The sequence below is a fragment of the Panthera uncia genome, chromosome D4 (assembly GCF_023721935.1).
Source record: "Panthera uncia isolate 11264 chromosome D4, Puncia_PCG_1.0, whole genome shotgun sequence".
In the NCBI taxonomy this organism is placed as follows: Eukaryota; Metazoa; Chordata; class Mammalia; order Carnivora; family Felidae; genus Panthera; species Panthera uncia.
In genome coordinates this window covers 41,374,594-41,396,601 of record NC_064807.1, presented here as the reverse complement: position 1 = coordinate 41,396,601, position 22,008 = coordinate 41,374,594, and the positions used below count along the sequence as shown (strand labels likewise).

The 22,008-nt window shown below is 36.9% G+C and overlaps 1 protein-coding gene across 4 annotated transcripts in view; it reads right to left on the bottom strand.

Moving 5' to 3' along the window:
- Window positions 1-9,301: 9,301 nt before the first annotated feature.
- The window catches only part of CNTLN (centlein), a 323,473-nt gene continuing 310,766 nt past the window's right edge, over window positions 9,302-22,008 (bottom strand). For 2 of the 4 annotated variants that reach the window (XM_049618453.1, XM_049618552.1), the window contains exon 26: window positions 9,303-12,468. In XM_049618453.1, coding sequence (XP_049474410.1) covers window positions 12,367-12,468 — 102 coding nt within the window. In that variant the 3' untranslated portion in view covers window positions 9,303-12,366. Of the gene's footprint in view, window positions 12,469-22,008 lie in introns of all 4 variants that reach the window. The other 2 variants (XR_007455010.1, XM_049618615.1) reach the window with 2 other exon arrangements.

Genomic DNA, 22,008 nt, shown 5'->3' with positions numbered 1-22,008 from the left:
TCCTCAATTACTAGAGTAATTATGGTACCTCCACCTGATTTAAAATAGGCTGCCCACCCCCCACCCCCCAGCTTCAAGGAATTATTCCATCAATATATTAAGACCAATCGCAGGTGCCCTTGGCAGGATGTTAAATGATGAGTTATAGGAGTGTCCCATACCAACAAACTCTTCTGTATCCAGCCTTAAATTCTGTTCAGCACCATCAAGATCCATTTCCAGGCATGTTTTCTCCGCTCTTGCTAATATTATTTTAGCTAGAATCTGTAGCTGTTCTGTGAAATACCTCTTTACTTCTGAAGCCTGGAAAATACATCCATGGTTAAACACGGCTACAATTTGGGGCGCCTGGGTGGCGCAGTCGGTTAAGCGTCCGACTTCAGCCAGGTCACGATCTCGCGGTCCGTGAGTTCGAGCCTTCAGCCAGGTCACGATCTCGCGGTCCGTGAGTTCGAGACCCGCGTCGGGCTCTGGGCTGATGGCTCGGAGCCTGGAGACTGTTTCCGATTCTGTGTCTCCCTCTCTCTCTGCCCCTCCCCCGTTCATGCTCTGTCTCTCTCTGTCCCAAAAATAAATAAAAAACGTTGAAAAAAAAATTTAAAAAAAAAACAGGGCTACAATTTGACTCTATCTATCTAAAAACAGTAATGGGGGAAGTGAAAGAACTTGAAGAAATAAAGCGTCATCTCGAGAGGTATTTGTCGCAGGTCAAGGATGGCTAATATTCTCTAGCAGTGGAGGAGTGAGCTTCTTTTGTGGACCTAGAAGTTTCAGAGGAATCTGAGGGTTCAAAATTGCCCTCATGTTGGGGCAACATTGCCCTGATATCAAATCCAGATAAGGAAAATACAATAAAACAAAATTATAGACTAAAAATCCTGATGAATATAAATGCAAATACTTTAACCAGAATAGTAGCAAACTGAATTTAACACATTAAATAGATTATACACCATAGATTCAACACACACAAATCAATCAGTGTGACATACCACATTCATAGAAAGAAATATAAATATCATATGATCATCTCGATAGGTACAGAAAGAGCATTTGATGAAATAAAATATCTTTTCATGATTAAAATACTCAACAGATTGGGTGCAAAGTAATGTAACTCAACATAATACAGCTCACATATAACAAACCCATGGTGGAAAATTGAAAGCTTTCCCTTTAAGACCAGGAACAAGATAATTGTACCCACTGTCACCACATTTATTCAAGATGATAACATGATACTGGAAGTCCTAACTAGGGAAAACAGGCAAGACAGAGAAATAAAAGGCATCCAATTCAGAAAAGAAAGAAAAATGTCTTTTTTTTAATAGATGGTGTGATCTTATATATAGAAAATCCTAAAGATGCAACCAAAAACTATTGAATTTAATCAACAAATAAAGTTGCAAGATATAAAATCAACTTACAAAAATCATCTGCATTTCTATATACTAACAATGAAACACCTGAAAAAGAAATCTAGAAAATTGTCCCATTCACAATAGCATCAAAAACAATGAAAGTTAGGAATAAGTTTAAAATAGGAAGTGAAAGAGCTGGTCAATGAAAATGACAAGACCCTGATGCAAACAATTGAAGACACAAATAGAAAGATATCCTGTGTCCGTGAATCAGAAGAATTAATGTTGTTAAAATGTCCATGCTACATAAAGCCATCTATAGATTCAACACAATCCTTTCAAAACTCCAATGGCATTTTTCACAGGAATAGAAAAAATAATCATAAACTTTTTCTGGAACCACAAAGACTCCAAATACCCAAAGTGATCCTAAGAAAGAAAAGTTAGTGGCATCACTCTTTCTGATTTCAAAGTATACTACAAAGCCATAAATTAAAAGTGTGTGGTACTGGCATAAAAATAGATAAATAAACCAATTAGAATAGAGTTAGTTTGTTGCTTTTTTTTCTCTATAAAGAATTTGTTGCTATTTATTTATTCCTATTTATGTGTGCTTTTACTCTGTAGATCTCATTCCCCAAAGGGCTATTTCTGGCCAACTCTTAGCAGGTACATTAAATTACGTTGCAAGAAGTTAACAATTCACATTCTTACCACCAGTATATGAGAGTGCTTACTTTCATGTACTCTCACCAGCACTGAATATTTTCTTTCCACTCTGAGACATAAAAATAATTTTTCATCTCCACTACAGATTCACTATCTTTTTATATGTCTATTGGCCTTTTCTTATCATTGGTCAGTACATTTTATTATATTAAAGCTGATAAATTTTATCATGTGCCACATCAAGTATTTTTTTCTCCTTTATTTTGTTGGTGTCAAGAATTACATTGATATATTTCCTAATCATTATATTTGGAATAAAATCTATTGGTCCAGATATGCTGTTATTTGAATAAGTACAATTTCTATTTTTACTTAGAATATTCATATTTCTTTTTTTAAGTTTATTTATTTTGAAACAGAGAGAGGGAGAGAGTGTGTGCATGAGTGGGGTAAGAGCAGAGACAGGGAGAGAGAGAGAACCCCAAGTAGGCCCCATCCTGCCCTGAAATCAACAATCAGTTGCTTACTGGACTGACCCACCCAAGGGCCCCAGAATATTTATATTTCTATTAGTAAATAATGTTGATCCATAGTTCTCTTTTTAATTATATTTATCTGGTTTTGTTACTTAGCCTATCATCACTTTGCAAATATGACAATGGACTATACTCATCCTTTTCTGTGAATAGTTAAAATAACAGACATCATCTTTTCTTTGAGGGTAGATTTCAATGATAAAATCACTAGGTCCTACTGCCTTTCTAAATGGCAGATCTTTAGCTGTGGTTTCTAGTTTCTGTTAGGTGTAATGGTTTATTTGACTTTCTATCATTTCTTAAGTGAACTTGAGTTATTTATATGTTGCTAGAAAATCATACATTTCCTTCAGATTGACATACTTGTGTATATATTGTTTTATAATTTTTTAAATGGCCTTTGTATTTTTTTTAACAACCTCTAACATTATGTTTTCATTTTTCTCTGTTATTCTTTAAAAAAAAAAAAAAAAAAGAGACAGAGCATGAACGGAGGAGGGTCAGAGAGAGGGAGACACAGAATCCGAAACAGGCTCCAGGCTCTGAGCTGTCAGCACAGAGCCCGACGCGGGGCTCGAACTCACGGACCGCGAGATCGTGACCTGAGCCGAAGTCGGTTGCTCAACCGACTGAGCCACCCAGGCGCCCCTCTCTCTGTTATTCTTAATTAGACTTGACAGGGTTAATTAAACTTTAAGTATCAGTTTTGATTTTATATCTTTTTTTAGTAGTTTTACTTTTAAATTATTTTCATTCATGAATTTTTTCCTTATATTCCATTCATATTGACTTTGATTTTGGTTTTACTTCTTCTATTTGTTGAGTTGCATGTTTAGTTTATTTCCAGTCCCCTTTTAAATAAACACTTTTGAATTATTCATTTTATTTTGAATACTGCTTTAACTGCATCCTTAGGTTTTTGATAAAAAGTGTTCTAATTGCCATTACTTTCTAGGTAATTTTCCACTTCCATTTTCTGTATCTTTGCTTCAGGTATGGTTTAAAACTGTCTTTTAATGGAAAGACAAATGCATGTCCAAGGGAACATAATGAAACAGTATAAAAAGATATATTGTAATAAATAAATCTGTCTCTCAGCACAGACTCCTTAGTCCTCTCTCCAGAGATGACTAATCTTAATCAGGTTCTGATGTTTCCTTCTAGTAATATGAATATACTGAACAAATATATTTTTTGAAAAGTATTCCTTAAACTGGTGCAGCCACTGTGGAAAAAAGTATGGAAGTTTCTCAAAAAGTTAAGAGTAGAACTATTCCTATGACTCAGCAATCTCACTACTGGGTATTTACCCAAAGAATACAATAACACTAATTCAAAGGGATACATGCACCCCTATGTTTATAGCAGCATTATCTACAATAACCAAGATAGGGAAGCAGCCCAAGTGTCCATCAACTCATGAATGGGTAGAGAAGATGTGGTATATACATACACAATGGAATATCATGCAGCCGTAAGACAGAATGGACTTTTGCCATTTGAAACAACATGGGTGGAGCTACAGAGTATAATGCTAAGTGAAATAAGTCATTCAGAGAAAGAAAAATACCATATTATTTCACTCGTGTGGAATTTAAGAAGTAAAACAAATGAGCAAAGAGGGAAAAGAGAGAGAGAAAGAGAGAGAGAGAGAGAGACAACCCAAGAAACAGACTCTTAACTATAGAGAACAAACTGATGGTTACCAGAGGGAAGGTGGATGGAGGTATGGGTGAAATAGATGATAGGGATTAAGGAGGGCATTTGTGATGAGCACCAGGTGATGTATCAAAATGATGAATCACTATATCGTACACCAGAAAGTAACATTACACTGTTTGTTAACTAACTGGACTTAAAATAAAAACTTAAAAAATAAAATATAAATAAAAATAAATTCCTTAACTTCTAGTTTAATTTGTTAGGAGGCTTCCCAAGGCCATTGCTACGGCATGGTAGATTTGAGGATCCCAATGCTTGTTCTCTTCTGGTCTTAAAGCTCTAACTTCTCATACTGCCTGCTTCTGGCTGTCAACATTGTTTCTATCTTCAAATCTGAGAGAGATTCATAAAATATACTCCCTTGGCTTTCTAAATTTGTAGATTTCTGATATTAGTTTTATTTGGCTATGTTAGCCTAATTGTACTGTCCCAACCTCTTGATCTCAAGTCTAGAGATGGAAATCAACTACCTCCTTAAACGTATCTGTTAAACCTCTTCGTGTGACGGCCCTCACTCTTGACAGAGAGGGATTCTTTCATTTATACCTTATGGTAGTGGTGCCAAGAGGTATTTGCAATTTTGCAACCCATGTGCTTCGTCTTTCTTCCCCAAATCACCACAAATAAACAATGATTCTAGAAGTAAAATCTATGCTTACCTTGCAAAGATGGCTTCAAGGCAACCTCTCCAGTAGCCTCTGCTTCATCTAGATTGTCAAACCTAGAGACCTGCTGTGGTAGGGAGCTCCTGAGATGGTTCTTGGGGATCTCTATGTCCTATTATTCACACTGTTGTGCAATCTCCTTTGTGTGTGTATGTGTGTGTGAGAGAGAGAGACCGAGAAAGATGAAGAAAGTTGCCACATTGAAGAGACCCATGTGGCAAAGAACTGAGGACGGCCTCTAGCCAATAAATAGCTCACAATGAATTATAGCCCTTGGTCCAATGGCCTGCAAAGCTCTGAGGTCTGCCAACTACCTCAGTGAACTAGAAAGTGAATCTTTGGAGTCACACCTTGCTGTGACTGCAGCCTTCTGAAAGACTCAGTGCCAGAGAACCCAGCTAAGCTGTGCCTGGATTCCTGACTCACAGAAAGTGGCCCGAATAAATGTTGTTCCAAGCCACTAGGTTTTAGGGTTAATTGTGATGCAACAATATATAATGAAAAGAACTCCATTTTAGAAGTTTCTCGTAAAATTCGTGGTGATTACTGGAAGTTCTTTCTTCAGGTAATCAGTCTGGACAAGAGTTATGTGTCCATCCAAACCCAAATCATCCTGTTCCCATCAGCCCATGCTTTCCAAAAATACGATGAATGCAGTTTTAGAGATAGAAAAACAAAAAAATGATAAATGTGATCAGGTGTAGAATAGAACTTAAAAATCAAAATATCACCACTACATGCCTATTAGAATGGGTAAAACAAAAAAATACCAACAAAACTAAGTCCCGAAGAGGATGCAGACAAACTTGATCTCTCCAACTTGTTGGTGGGACTATACAATGGTAGTAAGTGCTCTAGAAAACGTCTTTGCAGTTTCTTACCAAGTGAAACACACTTACTGCATTACCTGGTGATCACACTTACACTTTATTCTAGAGAGGTGAAAATTTTGTTCATACAAAATCCTATACATGTTGTTCATAGTATCTTTATATGTAATAGCCCAAACCTAGCATATTTGTCATGATCCTCCAGAGAAACAAAACCAAATCATTATTTTAAGGAATTAGCTCACACAATTATGGAGGCTGGCAAGTCTAAAAAGCTGCAAAGTGGGCAGGGAGAACTAGAAAGAATCAATGCAATTAAGTCAGAAGGCTGTCTGCTGGCAGACTTCTTTCTTCCTGGTGGAAGAGGCCTTCAATTGATTGGATGAGTGCCCCCCCCCGCCCGCCCCAGGCCTCATTATGGAAGGCAATCTGCTTTACTCACAGTCCACTGATTTAAGTATTAATTTTATCCAAAAACACCCTCATAGAAAAATCCAGAATAGGGGCGCCTGGGTGGCTCAGCCGGTTGAGCGTCCAACTCGGGCTCAGGTCATGATCTCGTGGTCTGTGAGTTTGAGCCCTGTGTCGGGCTCTGTGCTGACAGCTCAGAGCCTGGAGCCTGTTTCAGAATCTGTGTCTCGCTCTCTCTCTGCCCTTCCCCCTGCTCAAGCTCTGTCTCTCTCTGTCAAAAATAAATAAACATTAAAAAAAAAAGAAAAAAGAAAAATCCAGAATATTTGACCACAAATCCAGCACTGTGGACCAGCCCACTTAACATATAAAATTAACTATCACAACCCCACCCCTTGTCAACTTCATTCACACACACACACACACACACCAAAATAAGGAGGAAATACTCTAGATAATTAAAATCCTTGTTTCTGTGAATAGTCATGTGGTCATAGCTGGTATTTATAAATACCTTCTTCCACTATCCATTTTGTATTCTCTATCAAACATTTCAGCTGATTGTAATTCTTTAGCTAGTGGGGTGACCTTTATTCCTGAAGGGTCTAGGCCATTAATAGTCCTAGCTGGTTTGGATTTTCCTTTGACTTTCACCACAGGGCATGGTAGTATTAAGAAATGCCCTAAGGGATCTCCTGTGGAGTAGCAGTACAATTTCCCCTTGGTAGTCAAAATCAATTACCCCAAGAAGCACAGTAACTGTCTTCTTGGCCTGTTGATTCAGTCATGTGGAATTGCAGTTGGCTGGGTGGGTCTTTACTTCCAGTTCAGTGGAATCATTCCTATGTCTCCTGGTGGAGGCATTTGTCCCTTTGGTGTTAAGACCTCTCAGCCAGCAGAGTATAAGGTCATGGGGATAGGAAGCAAACATTTTGCTAGTGAGTCACTAGGAGTAATAGTGAGTGGTGCCACTCCCATTTCTATCCCTTGATTCCTGGACCTGGGAATCCTGGCTATGGATAAAGCAGCACCATATGTTAGATGCTAATTCAGAGCATATACAGCCTCCTCAAGAATCTTGCCTCAGCCCTGCAAAGTACTGCCACCTAGTACTGCCACAAAGTACTGTAACTGAGTCTTCAAAAGCCACTCTACCATTCTAACTAGCTGCTTCACCATGGTGGGGAATGCAGTAAGACCAGTGAATTCCAAGAGCCTGGGCCCATTGATCCATTTCATTTGCTATGAAGTGAGTTCCTTGATCAGAAGCATTGCTGTGTGGAATACCATGATGGTGGATAAGACATTCTGGAAGGCCACAGATGGTAGTTCAGGCAGAAGTACTGCTTGCAGGGAAGGCGAATGCATATCCAGAGTGAGTGTCCCAGTAAGTACAAAATATAGTCTCTTCTATGATGGAAACAGTCAGATACAGTCAACCTGTCACCAGGTAGCTGGCTGACCCTGGGGGATTTTGTCAGATCAGGGAATTAGTGTTGGGTCTCTGATTCTTGAAGATTGGACACTCAATAGTGGCTATAGTCAGGCTAGCCTTGGTGAGTAGATGTCCATGTTGCTGAGCTCATGCATAACCTTATACCTGCCACCGTAACCACTTTGTCCATGAGCCCACTGTGCAATGATAGAGGTGGGTGGGAAAAGAGGCTGATTGGTATCCACAAAACAGTTTATTCTACTCACTTATTACTATCCTCCTCTGCTGAGGCCACCCTTTGGTAAGCACTCACATGGGACACAAAAATCATCACCTTTTACACCCATTCAGAGAGGTCTATCCACATATCTCTTCCCCAGACTTCCTTGTCACCTTGTTCCAAACATGTTCCTCCCAAGTCCCTGACTACTTGGCCCGTCAATCAGTATATCATCACATGTATCTGCTGATGGGTAAATGAATAAACCAGCTGTGGTACATGCATATACTGGGATGCTATTCAGCAATGAAAAGAAATAAACTATGGATATACACAATTTATATGGATCTCAAGGGCTTATGCTGACTGAAAAGAACTATATACTCTGTGCTTCCATTTATATAAAATTCTCAAAATAAAAAAATTGTAGTGATGAAGAACAAAAAAAAAATAGTTGCAGGCCTTAGCGTCAGAAGGGGGATATGAATGCTAAGGAGTAACATGAGGAATATTCTGTCGATGGAATAGCTCTGTATCCTGTGCTGACAGTTATATAATCTACATGTGTGACAAAATTTCATAAAACTATCCCTCCCCAAAAGAAGTGAATGTGAAAACTTGTAAAAATCATTTATGGTCTATATTTGAGTTAATAATACTCTCCCAATGTCATTTTCCTGATTCTGACAATGTGTTATGGTTACGTCAGGTGTTATTCAGGGAATCTGAATGAAGACTACTCAAGAATTCTCTATACTACTTTTGCAATTCCTTATGAATGTTACACTATTTCAAAATGAAAAGTTATATAAAAATAAAGGAAAAAGAAAATGCCCTGGATGTACTTTTCTTTTTCTACCTTGCTCCCAACACTGAATTAATGAGCAGTGTCAGAACTAGTACAATAGGAAGAATGGAGAGGATTCCTTATAAGACAAAGGATGTTGACAGGTGTATAAGATAGGGAACATACAGTGGGGATAAAACTCCAGAAAAAAGCTAGGTCCCAAACCAAAGAAATTTGTCAAGGCAACAGGAAGATTTTATTTGTGCCCTCAGATTGAGTAGTAGTAACCTAAGATAAGATATTGGAAGAAAATGTAAACTTCACTTACATTAAAAAAATTTTTTTTTTATCTTAACTAAATCTCATCCCAAAATATGCTGAGGGGCTCCTGGATGGCTCGGTTAGTTAAGCGTCTGATTTCGACTTCAGTTTAAGTCATAATCCTGTGGTTCATGAGTTCAAGCCCCTCATCGCGCTGCATGCTGACAGGGCGGAGCCTGTTTGGGATGCTTTCTCTCTGCCCCTCTCCCATCCCTTTCAAAACTAATAAATAAGCTTTAAAAAATATGCTGAAAGTGCTTTAATTAGGGTCAGGTGGTAAAAGGTGTCTGTTCCTCTACCAATACCACACTTTTAATGTAGCTATAAAATACATCTTAGAATTGGGTAGAGTGATTTCCCCCACTTTATTTTTCCTTAAATCTTTGTAGCTACTCTTCTTCCTTTGCCTTTCCATACAATTTTTTAGAAGACTCTTGTCTCTATTTTCAAAATATCTTGCTGTGATGTTTGTGGGAATTGTATTAAACCCGTATATCAATTTGGAGACAACTGGCATCTTTGCTATATTGAGTATCCCAATTCATGCTCTCAGCATGTCTCCCCATTTATTTAATCTTCTTTCATCAGTGTTTGTAGTTTTCAGTATACAAGTCTTAGACATGCTTTGTTAGATTTATACCTCAGTATTTCTTTTTTCTTCTTTTTGAGGAATTGTGAATTGTATTTTAAATTATGGTTTCCACACATGTATTACTAGTTCACTAGTATATAGACATACAATTAATTTTTCTATGTTGATCTTGTATCTTGAGAAGTCACTTATTAATTCTGAGGTTCGTTTATTCGTGTATGGAATTATTTATGTAAGAGATAGCTTTACTTCTTCCTTTCCAATCTGTAGGCCTTTTATTCCCTTTTCTTACCTTACCATGCTGGCCAGGATTTTCAATATTTTGTTGAATAACAGTGATGAGAGTAGACATCCTTGCCTTGTTCCTGATCTTAGGGGAAAGTGTTCAATCTTCCATCATTAAGTATAATGTTAGCCATAGGCATTTTGCAATCCCATCAAATTGAGAAAGTTCTTAATTTTGAGTTTCTTCTTTTCTCGTGCATGGGTATTGAAGTTTTTCATATGTTTTTGTCAAATTTTATGATCATGTGATATTTCTCTTTAGCCTGTTTACATGGTGTCTTACATTGATTGATGTTTGAATATGGAACCAGCCTTGATTTTGTATCTTCTGCCCAATATCCCTCATAAACAGATAAAACAATTCTAAACAGAATTTTAGAAAACTGTATTCATTTTCTATTGCTGTAGTTACAAATTATCACAAACTTAATGGCTTAAAAAAGCAAAATTTATTCTAATAGCTGGGGATGTGCAAAATCAGTTTTATTAGGCTAAAGTCAAGATGTTAACAAATGCTGTTTTTTTGTTTTTTGTTTTTTTTCCTGGAGTCTCTGTGGTGGACAATCCATTTCCTTGACTTTTCTAGTGTCTGGGGATCACCTACAGTCTTTAGTTGATGGCCCCTTTCCTCTATACTTAAAGTTATTGGGGTAGCATCGTCAAATTTCTTTGTCCCTCTCCTTCTGTGGTAACATTGCTGTCTGACTCCTCTTGCCTTCTTCCTGGAAGACCTCAGGCCTGCATAGAAATTCAGTCACATTTTATCTTTGTAACAAAATTCTTCTGTGATCAGATATTATATTAAAAATCTTGTAATTTATTTTCTTACCATTGTTTTCTTGTGAGTTGGAAATTCTGTTATGAGTACTTAGTTCAGTAATGTCCATATACAGTGCATTCTTTCAGCATAGGTATACTGTCACTGTATAATAATCACAATGTTTTGCCATCTAATTCAATAGCAAGATAATCCACACTCTGCTATGCTGTAAAAAATGTCACGCTGACAGCCATTTTTCTCTTCTTTTCTTGTTTTGACATGATGGGTATATATTTTTCTTAAGCGTAGTAGAGTAGTATTGTGGCATCTGAAATGCTGTCAAGTTGTAACTGTATTTTCCTAGAATTGTGTCATTGTGATTTGTAGTGTGCTAAGTAGTGCAAAGTGACCACAGCATCACATATGGTCTGGGCTGCATACTCACTTGCACTACTGTAGCTTGAAAGCAGCCATGAACAATACATAAATAAATGACCATCACTGTGTTCCAATAAAACTTTATTGATGGACACTAAAATTTGAATTTCATATAAACTTCACATGCTATAAAACATATTCTCTTTTTTTTTTAAACCATTTGATAATGTAAAAATCATTCTTAGCTTGTGGGCCGCACAAAAACAGGCGGCAGTCCAGATTTGGCTTGTGGGCCATAATATGCCAACTGCTGCCTTAACCTCAGGGGATCTGTATTCTAAAGGGAAAGGGGAGGAGAAAATAACATGAAGACATATAAGTGAACAAGTAAAACAGCTAATTTTCTGTGATAAAGGAAATTAAGTAGTAAGATGGCCAGGGAATGTGTCCCTGAGGGAGCAGATAAGGTGATCCTGAATGATGAGAAGGAGCCAGTCATGAGAAAAATGTACAGACTATTCTAGAAAAGAAAAAGAGTAAAGGCTGGAGGCAGGCAGAAGTTTGGTGAATTAGAGGAACCAGAAAGATCATGTGTGGCAGGAATATAGCGAAAAGGTGAAATGGGGTTAAGAGTATTTGGAAATCTAAATAAAGATGATATCGTCATTAGGAATTTGAACTTAATTAGTTGACCACAGTAGGAGTTATGCTGGATCTAGCCTAATTTTATACACTGGGCTTGTGGTCCCTTGCTAATTTAGATGGCCACACAAAGCCTTGTGAATTTAAAAAAAGAAAGGGAGAAAAGGAGAAAATGTTTTTATTTTTGCCAAGTAGTTCTAGGAAAATACAGTGTCTCCTACATAATCCAGTATATTGAGAACAGATATAATTGGACCACACAATTTATTTCATTAAATTCTCATCCTTAAGATATGATGCTTCGTTTTATATTTGCCAACAAAACAAATTGCTCTTCATTGGATGATTTAAGGCCTTTTATACTGGTTTTATGTAAATGGTCTAGTTTCTTACAAAACTTAAAACATTAAGTCCTCAGTTTACACCTTTTTCTTCTTATATTCAGGCCAATTTGTGTGTCCAAGCTTGTTCTAATTTCTTCTACTGCACTGGAAGGAAAATCATTTTTAGGTTTGCATTGATTTGTGGCAATATTTGTATTCAACAATCAAATGCTACACTATTTCCTTTAAAATGGCTGTGTACTTAATTAGTTTCACTTGTTCAGCAATTAGTTTCAGAGACTTCTTATTTTGGTATTGAACCTGACTATTGATAGTTGGAGCAGATACTGTATCAGGATTGCAATGCATTTCTCCAGTCCCACCACACAAAAAGTTTTCACATTTGAAAAAAAGTTCTTCATCATAATATCATCTAATATCTTTCATAATTGTGAAATATCCTTCAACTAGTTTCTTTCTTTCATTTATTTTCTCCAGTACTGCTTCTAGCAAATATGAGGCAAAAGGAAGCTGTAAGAGAAACACACAAAAAAAAGATGATCAAAACCCTATATTTTCTTCAGCTCAAAAACATACACTAAATATCATTAAACCATTAGAACTCAGCTATCTGCAACTTTGCACCCATAATGGCACCCTTCTGGGTCTCTTTTCAACTGATCTTCCTGGTTAGTGTGGGTAATTTTGTCTTTTATAATAAAAATGATAAAAGAGCAGAAGTAAAATGAAAAAAGATAAACGCCTTATTGAACAATTCATGGTTTACTGACCATGTTAATGATGTAATCTGCAATACAAGCAGCTGAGCCATTTATCTTCAATCAGCTGATCAATAGTAGGTTACAGTCATCTCCAGAGCCCACAGGCCCACCGAAGGAGTACTGTATGCTCATCACTCATAAAAGAATGAGAGAGAACTATCAATACACTTGTCTGTGTGAGAGCCCAACACCTCAAGAGTTGTAGGGTAAAATTTCAGAGCGAAAAAAAATGGCAAAAGTATACCCATTGATTAAGATGTTATAGAAAAGTTTGTTTGGCACATCAAAGTGTAATATACATGTTGCAAACTGCTGAGTTTATGAAATGTAGAGTACATTTTTAAATTTCATAATTTATATAACTTTTCTGGTAAAGTTTCATTGTTCCCTCTGCTTCCCTGGGTTTCCTGTAGAAGTCTGAGTCGTAGGATATATGTCTGGGCTGTAAGTAGAAGAAAAGGGAAAAGGGTCTCCAATTACCCCCACACTCCACCAACTTCCTTTTGTCTCCTTCCCAGCTGTCTGGTCTCACAGAAGAGGTTTATAATAATTAAGACATTCATTATGCCATTTCTTGGAGTTGCCCTTTTGATTAACCAGCAAAAGACCACTTTTGTTTCCTTGAATATGTTGATGGGGATGCTTCCCATGCCCAGTCCCCTTCCCCACAAGGGAAGTACCATCAGGCCCTTTTTTTGTGCCAGGATGACCACAGGCAGCATCCATCATCAGCACCTGACCAAAGACCACTATAGGAGGTGCTCGGCTGTGCTCAGCTGGGGTGATTATAATTCGCTCAACCAACCATTTCTCATCTTTGTAACAAACTGCCTTTTCTAAGTCAATGCCAGGAGCTTCACACACGGTCTTCCATGAAACTTACTACTGAAGAAACCACAAGATACCAAAATATCACATTTCTTTAGTTCTGAAGACAGACTTCAATAGAAGATACATGCATTGAATTAAAAACAGCTTTTTTTCTGGGAAAGAAAAAACCCCTACTACCCCATTAAATATATACACACTGTGTTTGCATTGCAATGTCAGAAATATGAAAATGTGGGGAAAATGCATCTTAGAAGTAAGGAAGAATGTTAGACTCCCTTCTGCAAGGTAAGGATACTAACAGCAAATCATTACTTTGACAGATTGCCCTTCTGGGATGCAGAAAAGAGTCATATTTGGCAAAACTTCCAGTCTTATAAATTAGATAATTTAAATTCTCAGGGCATTAATATTAGATGTTAAAGGAATGCACATACAAAATAATAACAAAACTATCAGGCAACCTTCTTTATGTTGGCCCTGGCTATCAGTACCATATGCATCCCCATCAAAAAGGCAGATAAACAAGATGTTTCCTGGTGGAAATAAAATGTAATTTCCTCAAGCTGTTCAAGGGAAAAAAGGGTCCTCTGACCAAATAAGTTTGGGAAACAAACCAAACCTTAAAAAGTTCCTCTATTTCAGGATCTCTTAGAAGCTTTAAGATATTAACAGACACTGTGAGTCTCCAAGCAATGTAATACTCTGTTTCTAAATTCATTTGTCCATGCTCTTCTCATGGTCTGTTTATCATGAGGAACTAGCAATCCATGGAACACACTTTGGGAAACATGCTGGTTCTGTAATTTCCTATGTAATAATGTCACAGTACTTTCACCAGGCCACAATGTACTGACATTAATCATCTTATTTGCATATTACACTTTCAAGTTAAAACATAAACCTTTTTATCTTGTGATCTGAACAGTTTTCAACATGTCATGTACTTGGAAATTTCACTTCCTTTTAAAAAAATCTAGCTCAAAGAATTTCTCTTCCAGGAAGCCTCCGAGGTGGAACAAGAGGTCCATTTACTAATTTACTACTGACAACTCACTTTATTCTCTTCCTCTGGCTCTCAATAAAACAAAAAGCCCCACAGTTAAACACAACTGTTTGTCAATCCTGTTTTATTGGATTGTAAGCTTCTTTTAAGCTTTGTATAGAGGCTAACACATATAGATTTCAAAAAGTGATCAATCTTTTAATCATGATGCACGGTATGTGCATATCTATCTGCCCTTAGAGGTTCTTCTATTTCTCTGCAAATAGGTCAGAAGGATATTATTATCTGTCTATATATAATATTAAATTAAAATTCATACATCTTACAAGTTAGTTGGAGATGTTTATTTTAATTCAACCTTTCTATTTCCTTTTTCATAAACCAACTCTGAATTTCTTTCTCCAAACACAGTGCTCACTCTATTTGCTTTTTATGACTTGTTGTTCCCTGGGAACTGTAAGTCCGGCTCTCAAAGAGGCCTTTCGAAAGGATCAACTGTAATTTTATAAAATATAAAATTAATGTAATTTTATAATATAATTGTTAGTAATTGAAACAAACCTAGAAGAAGACTAAGGAAAAGTCAGATTAGAAAACATTTCATAAAATATACTTATTGTTTTCAAATGAATATGACTTATTTTTTACAAATGAACACTATAACTCAAAGTAACTGTTAACCAAAAAATTTTAAGCACGTGTCCCTCCTACTTTATAAATTGTTCCTTATTCATGGAGTAGACTCAAAACATCCTCAAATAACGAGTGGACCAGCAGTATTGGTTTCAAAAATAGCTTTTCTTGCCAAGTGTGCACTATTCTTTATTTGGCAAACTTCTTTCATAGACTATACAGATAAAAACCTTTGCTTAGTCTAGGATGAATTAATGAAAATTCTTGTTTTCTGAAAGTGGTTAAGAATGGGATTTTTAAGTTCACTGGCTATTTTAGCTAACTGAGAATAATCACTTTTATCATTTACAGATTATAGTTAATTCTTAAATCTTACAAATTACAGGCGCTCAGTGAGTTGAGCCTCGAACTCTTAATTTTGGCTCAGGTCATGATCTCATGGTTTGTGGGATCGAACCCTACATGGGGATGGAACCCCGTATTGGGCTCTGTCGCTTCGTGTTCTCTCTCTCACTCTCTCTCTGCCCCCCACCTCAAAATACATAAACAAACATTTAAAAAATCTTATAAATTACAGTTAACCTGAAGACTGATGGGACATAATTTAGTCTACTGTGATTCACAGAGTTCTTCAAAAGCTTACAGTATCAAATGAACGTCAATTCTCAACAGACAGCTATAGATTGGGTGCAGTTAAGACTGTCTTTAAAATACAAAATGCCTTGGAAAGTGCTTTAAAAATTCACATGGTCTGCTTGTTTGCCCTGTTTTTTATTTGTTTTAACAGCAAAACGCTTTAAAAACATTAAGAAGACCAGGAGACCGGAGTCTAGATGAAATGCAAGGTTATCTCACACAGGGTGTTTAGAGTACATTAAAATCTCTCTACATGCATTCTAGAGGGAACTCCCTCAGACACAGAAAGCACCACTATTCTTTCATGGATAGGATTTTGGAGTTGGACTGAAGTGGCAGCAAGCTGACTGGACAACAGCAGCCATACTTTCTCACTTGCCCCATCAAATGTATCCGAAACAACAAACCCGACAATTATGCTGCCTCGGGTTTCATCTCCGATGGCATATGCCAGGGACTATGAAGTCCAGAAAGACTGCATGATTTCTTTCTTTCTCTTGCATAACAAAGGAGAAGGGATACTCCTGGGTATGTCAATACAGAGTCCCACAGGCTTGAACGCTTCAACATCACGGAGAAGATGAGACAGGTGAAGAGTTGATACTGTGTGAGATTTCTTGGTATGGAAATTTAACTAGGACACCGGAACAACTGAGCTTTGCTTGGTGTGTGGTGTGGTCTTAAAGTGGGTCTTCCTAATCATTCGGGCTGTCCCTGTTGCAAAAGATGACTTCTATTAGGGAGCGATTTCCCCTGATTTCACACAGATTTCCAGCTTATCTCACATGTAAACACCTACAGATGTTTGCCTCTAGGAGCTGGTATGCCACTGACACAATCTCAAGTTTATCACTCACACTCGCAAGTTGTCGTTTCATTTAAGTGTTTCTGTATAAAGGTAAGGCATGAATGATGGTTGCAGACCTTTGAGAGCTATATTGGAAAAATAACCAAGCCTAACGTCCATGACTATAAAACATAGATAACTTAACAGCATGAGCACTAACTGGAATGTGCTTTTAACAAAAATCTAAAGAACAAGATGAACATTTTAACCATTTTCACTCTTGTTTTTGGTTTGAAAACTACCACCAAGAAGATACCACTTTTAAAACACAAATTGACTTTAGCTTGAGTCCTATTGAAAATAAATGTATCTCATTTCATGTAGTGTACCTGCTTTTACTGGAAACATGAAAGAAGGCTTAACATTGTTAAATTAAAAAAAAAATCCCAGGAAGGCTCTGAATGGAGAAATTTGACCTCTTGCTATTTCAGCTAGATGTAAGAAAGCTGTGTGGGTGGCTGAGGGAGTGGGTTTACGTGTGTGAGCAGGGGTGAGTGAATGTGCCTGCATGTGCTTGCATGTGTTGTAAGTGCCACACAGAAAGTAACAGACTAGATGTGTTCCGAGTTCTAAGGAGAAACTTTCAGTTAACCTTCAGCCTGGAAGTTACTCTATTTACAAAAGCCAGGGAGATTTATAAAACTCTTCTCACTGCCATATTGCAAGGATTCTGTAGAAGGTAAGCATATTTTGCAGAGAGGGCACTGGGGAAAGAGCCATTTTAAATTTCAGCATTTGCAAGATCTGAAGCATCTAATAGGAACAGGGATATTTAAAGCTAAAGAAAAACCACTGATTAAATTCTGTACTTTAAATTCTCAACAGCTGAAGGCAGAAAGAATTTTTTATATGCTCCCAATGCAAGAAAATGATCTCCAAAAAGTGGACTAAAATGGACTGAATAAAATCCAGAAAAGGATTAGCAAATAATAAAGAACAGGGCTAAAACAAAATGAAATCAAGACACATTTTCTAGTCATTCCCGGCTCAAGGTTTCTATACAAATCCTAGTAAAGAACCATATTGCATTTATAACTGTAATTATTTATTTTGTACAAGTATACATATTTTAACATATATACCCATAATTCTGTTCAATTTAATTGTTTAATAAATTTCACAGTTTATATATTTTAACTCTTTTATTGTCCTTCACCCCCAGAAATGTAAACTCCATGAAGGAGGTGATTTTTGTCTCCTCTGCTCACTTCTGTACTCCCAAACCTGAAACAATAATGTAGGAGGCACTATGTACATGTTTTTTTTTTTAAAAGGATTCCATAGTATAGGTTCAGTGTTATCTCCACTAACTCTCTGTTACCTTTTAAAGTCCCAAGTAAAAAGTACTATTTCACGTATTATTAAGGCCTAAAGGCAAAGTTAAATGACCTTTATTACAATTTTATAATTTTGAGGATAGAATGGGCAGAACAAATAAACAGTTGTCTCTTAGAAGGCAGAGTATAAATGACTACTACTAGTTTGGATATGTGAGAAGGTAAGTATTAGTCAGAGCCTAACAGAGGGACATCTTATGTGCCAAATGAAAGGAAATCACTTATCTCATTTGTTCACAATTATGACCAGGAGACAGAAGTTCAAATTCAAATGCATTTAAGGCAATCTCTGCTAATTAATGGTAGAGGAGATGGCATATGCGATATAAGAAATTTATTTAATTTACTTTTTTTTTTTAGAGAGAGAGAGAGAAGAGAGAGAGAACAAGTTAGAAAGGGTCAGAGGGAGAGGGAGAGAATCTTAAGTAGGCTGCATGTTCAGCATGAAGCCTGACGCAGGGCTCGATCTCTCAAACTGTGAGACCATGACCTGAGCTGAAATCAAGAGTTGGATGTTTAACTGACTGAGCCACCTAGGAACCCCTATGGAACTTATTTTTAAATGTACTCTTTTTTCTGGGGGCACCTGGGTGGCTCAGTCAGTTAAGCATCTGACTTCTGCTCAGGTCATGATCCCGTGGTTCTTGGATTCAAGCCCTACGTTGGCGTCCATGTTGATGGCTTGGAGCCTGGAGCCTACTTCAGATTCTGTGTCTCCCTCTCTCTCTGCCCCAACCCTGCTTGTGTGTGCTCTCTCTATTAAAAATGAATAAACATTAAAAAATATTTTTTTAATAAATGTATTTTTTCCTCTTTTGATATTAAAGAGAACATTTTTTAAATTAATATATAGTTCACATAACACAAAATTCACCACTTTAAAGTTTAAAGTTTAAATATATCGTTGGTTTTTGATATATTCACAAGGCTGTGCCACCATCGCCACTATCTCATTCTAGAACATTTCCATCACCCTCAAAAGAAACTCTGTACCTATGAGCAGCCACTCCCTGTCTGCCTGCCCCCACCCCGATCTCCATGGTAATCACCACTCTACTTTCTGTCTTTATATAGATTTGCCATTCTGGACATTTCATATGAATGCAGACTATATGTGATCTTTTGTGTGTGGCTTCTTTCACTTAGCATAAGGGTTATAGGGCTATGTTGTAGCATGTATTTACTACTTCATTCCATTTTATGGCAGAATAATTGTCCATGTATACATACGCCAAATTAATCCATTCATCAGCTGATGTACCTCTGGGTTGCTTCCGCTTTGGAGGTATTATGAATAATGCTGTTGTGAACATTCATGTAGAAGTTTTTGTATGGACATGTGTTTTCATTTATTGTGGGTATATGCCTAGAGGATGAAACTGCTGGGTCATATAATCTCTATTTTTAACTTTCTGAAGAAGTGAAAGACTCTTTTCCTCAGGAGTGGCATCATTTTACATTCTCAGCAGCAATGTATAAGGGTTCTAATTTCTCCACATCTTCACCAACCCTTGGTATTGTCTGTCTTTTTCGTGATAGCCAACCTGCTCGGTGTGAGGCAGTACCTCATCTCAGTTTTTGGGTTCCATTTCCCTGATGGTTAATGATGTTGAGCATCTTTTCATGCCCTTATTAGCTATCTGTTTATTTTCTTATAGAAATGTCTATTCAAATCAGTTTCTTTACTTTTAGTTGTTGAGTTGTAAGAGTTTGAAATGTGTTCACAAATGGTTAAATTTCACTGAGAAAAGCCAGAGAGAAGGCTAGCTGAATTAATGAAAACACTTGAATCCTTGAATATTGTTAATGGAATGCCTCTACTACACTTTCTATGGATTCAGTACTGACATCTCCTCCCTACCACATCTGATCTACACCTTTTGGTCTCTCAGACTCTTAGAGGTATCATCATCTTTCTCTTTATGTGGGGTATTAAACTCACCTATCTATGGTTTCTGCTTTCTGACTCTATCTAATCTCATTACTGCTATTGATTCAATCGCTATAATGTGGGTCACATCTATCTCATTCTTTCCATTTTTATGGCAATGGCACATGCAGACCCTCATTGCCCTTTGCCTAAACTATCTTCCTGCTCCCAGTCTCTCTCCCTACAGACCTACTATGTGCTGATCTCAAGTATCTTTATAAAACACAACTCTGATCATACCTCTTTCTTGCTCACCGCTTTTGTAGTTTGGTCCCAGCCTACTTTTTCTATCTCTGTTTTTTTTCTCCCACCCTCTGAACTACAGAAGAACTAATTTGGAAGGGTTCTCCCATCCTATTATAATCATTAATTTGTTTGCTTGTCTCTGCCATAGATTGCAAGTTTTTAAAAATGTAATAATGTAAGAAAGATGAATTAATACAAGTAAAAATGTTCAAAGAAATTAAATGGCAGCTATGCTGTAAGAATAACAGTAGATATTAGAAAGATTTTTTTAGTGTAATTTTTATTGCTAGAAATCTGTGGGAACAAAAGTTAGGTGCAGATATGATTACACATAAAATTACCAATTGCACCAGGACTACTTGAAGCAAGGAGGCCATATATTTGCACTCTGCATTAAAGAAAAGTTAAGGTTTCAGGCCTTTCAGTTGTCATGCACTTCTGGCTAGCAGCGGTAGTAGGCATTATATTGTTGTATAGTCCCATATTGCCACATGGTGGAACAGCTTTTTATTTTGTGGCAAGTATTATATGAATGCAAATTTACACCAAATGAATGCAGAGAAAATTTTCTTTGAAAGAAAATCATTTTGTGGCTTAATTCTTAAACAAAAGGTAAAACCACAGGGCCAGACTGACTCCTCTGATCCGAGAATTCCCTTACATCACCCAACACAGAGGACATAAAAGAGAAGTTTTCCAATAATTTCATCTTCAAAATATTCTAATAACCAAATATCAATATTAAGTTGATTATTTTTTAAGGAAATGTGCTCAATTATTCCACAGCTTGACAATCACGTAACCTCAGACACACAGAACTGTATATCGTACTAAGCAAATGTAGGAATGAACATACATACACTTTTAGAGGCATAACAGCCTCTAAAAAAATTGGCGGACAAAGAAAACCTTTTCTAAAATACAGGACAAATGTAATTGCTGGAACGGAGAGAGAAGAAAAGTAGGCTAAAAAAAAGATGTTTTCTATTTTATAGATTTTTCTCTTGGGTGTAATTATGAAGTGACATTCAAGTGCAACCAATCAAGTCACTATTTTTTTCTCACAAAATTCAAAGACATCAGCAAAACCACCTATGTCAGTAATAAAAATAAAAAGTCTTTGACTTTTTAAATGTTTTCATACTGTCACAGTGGAATAAAATTAGCTTGAAAAATGATCTAAAGGCACATGATGCAGTTCATTATGTATAACGGCAACAGAGGCGCTTTCCCAGTGTTCATAAAGGCTGCTCCATTAAATTTACCTCCAGTCAATAATTAGGAGTCCACAAATAAACCTGGGCAATTAAATCAATACTGCCAGGCAATTATATTCCAGAGTCCAGGCTCAGTGGCACAAAAAGGCACTACATCAAACTGCAGTATTAAGCGGTCTAATGCCATTTTCCACAGGATTTTTTTTTGCACCAACTAAGCGGCATAAGTATACATCCAGATAATGTAGAATGTGTGCATGTACATCTACAAAGGTGAGTCAAAAAAGCAGGTCTGGTGTCAATACAGCTTTAGAAAAATTTAATAAAGATTTACGCATGTGGATCTATTTTTTTTATGTCCATAACGGACGATGAAAGCTCCATATTAAAGAGTCATGTTTACAAATTGAACATTAAAAAATTCATTTAAGACTTTATTTTTTTATCATTTTTCAAGCCTAAATATATAACCTGTCACACTCATTACTGAACTCCTTTGATGTGCTGGCCACTGGGCTGGGTGCTGGGCACGCAACATTCATTAAGAAATGGCCTTTCTTCTCAAAAGCAAGTTGTCACTGTAGAAGACATTGTCTGCACTTGAAGAAC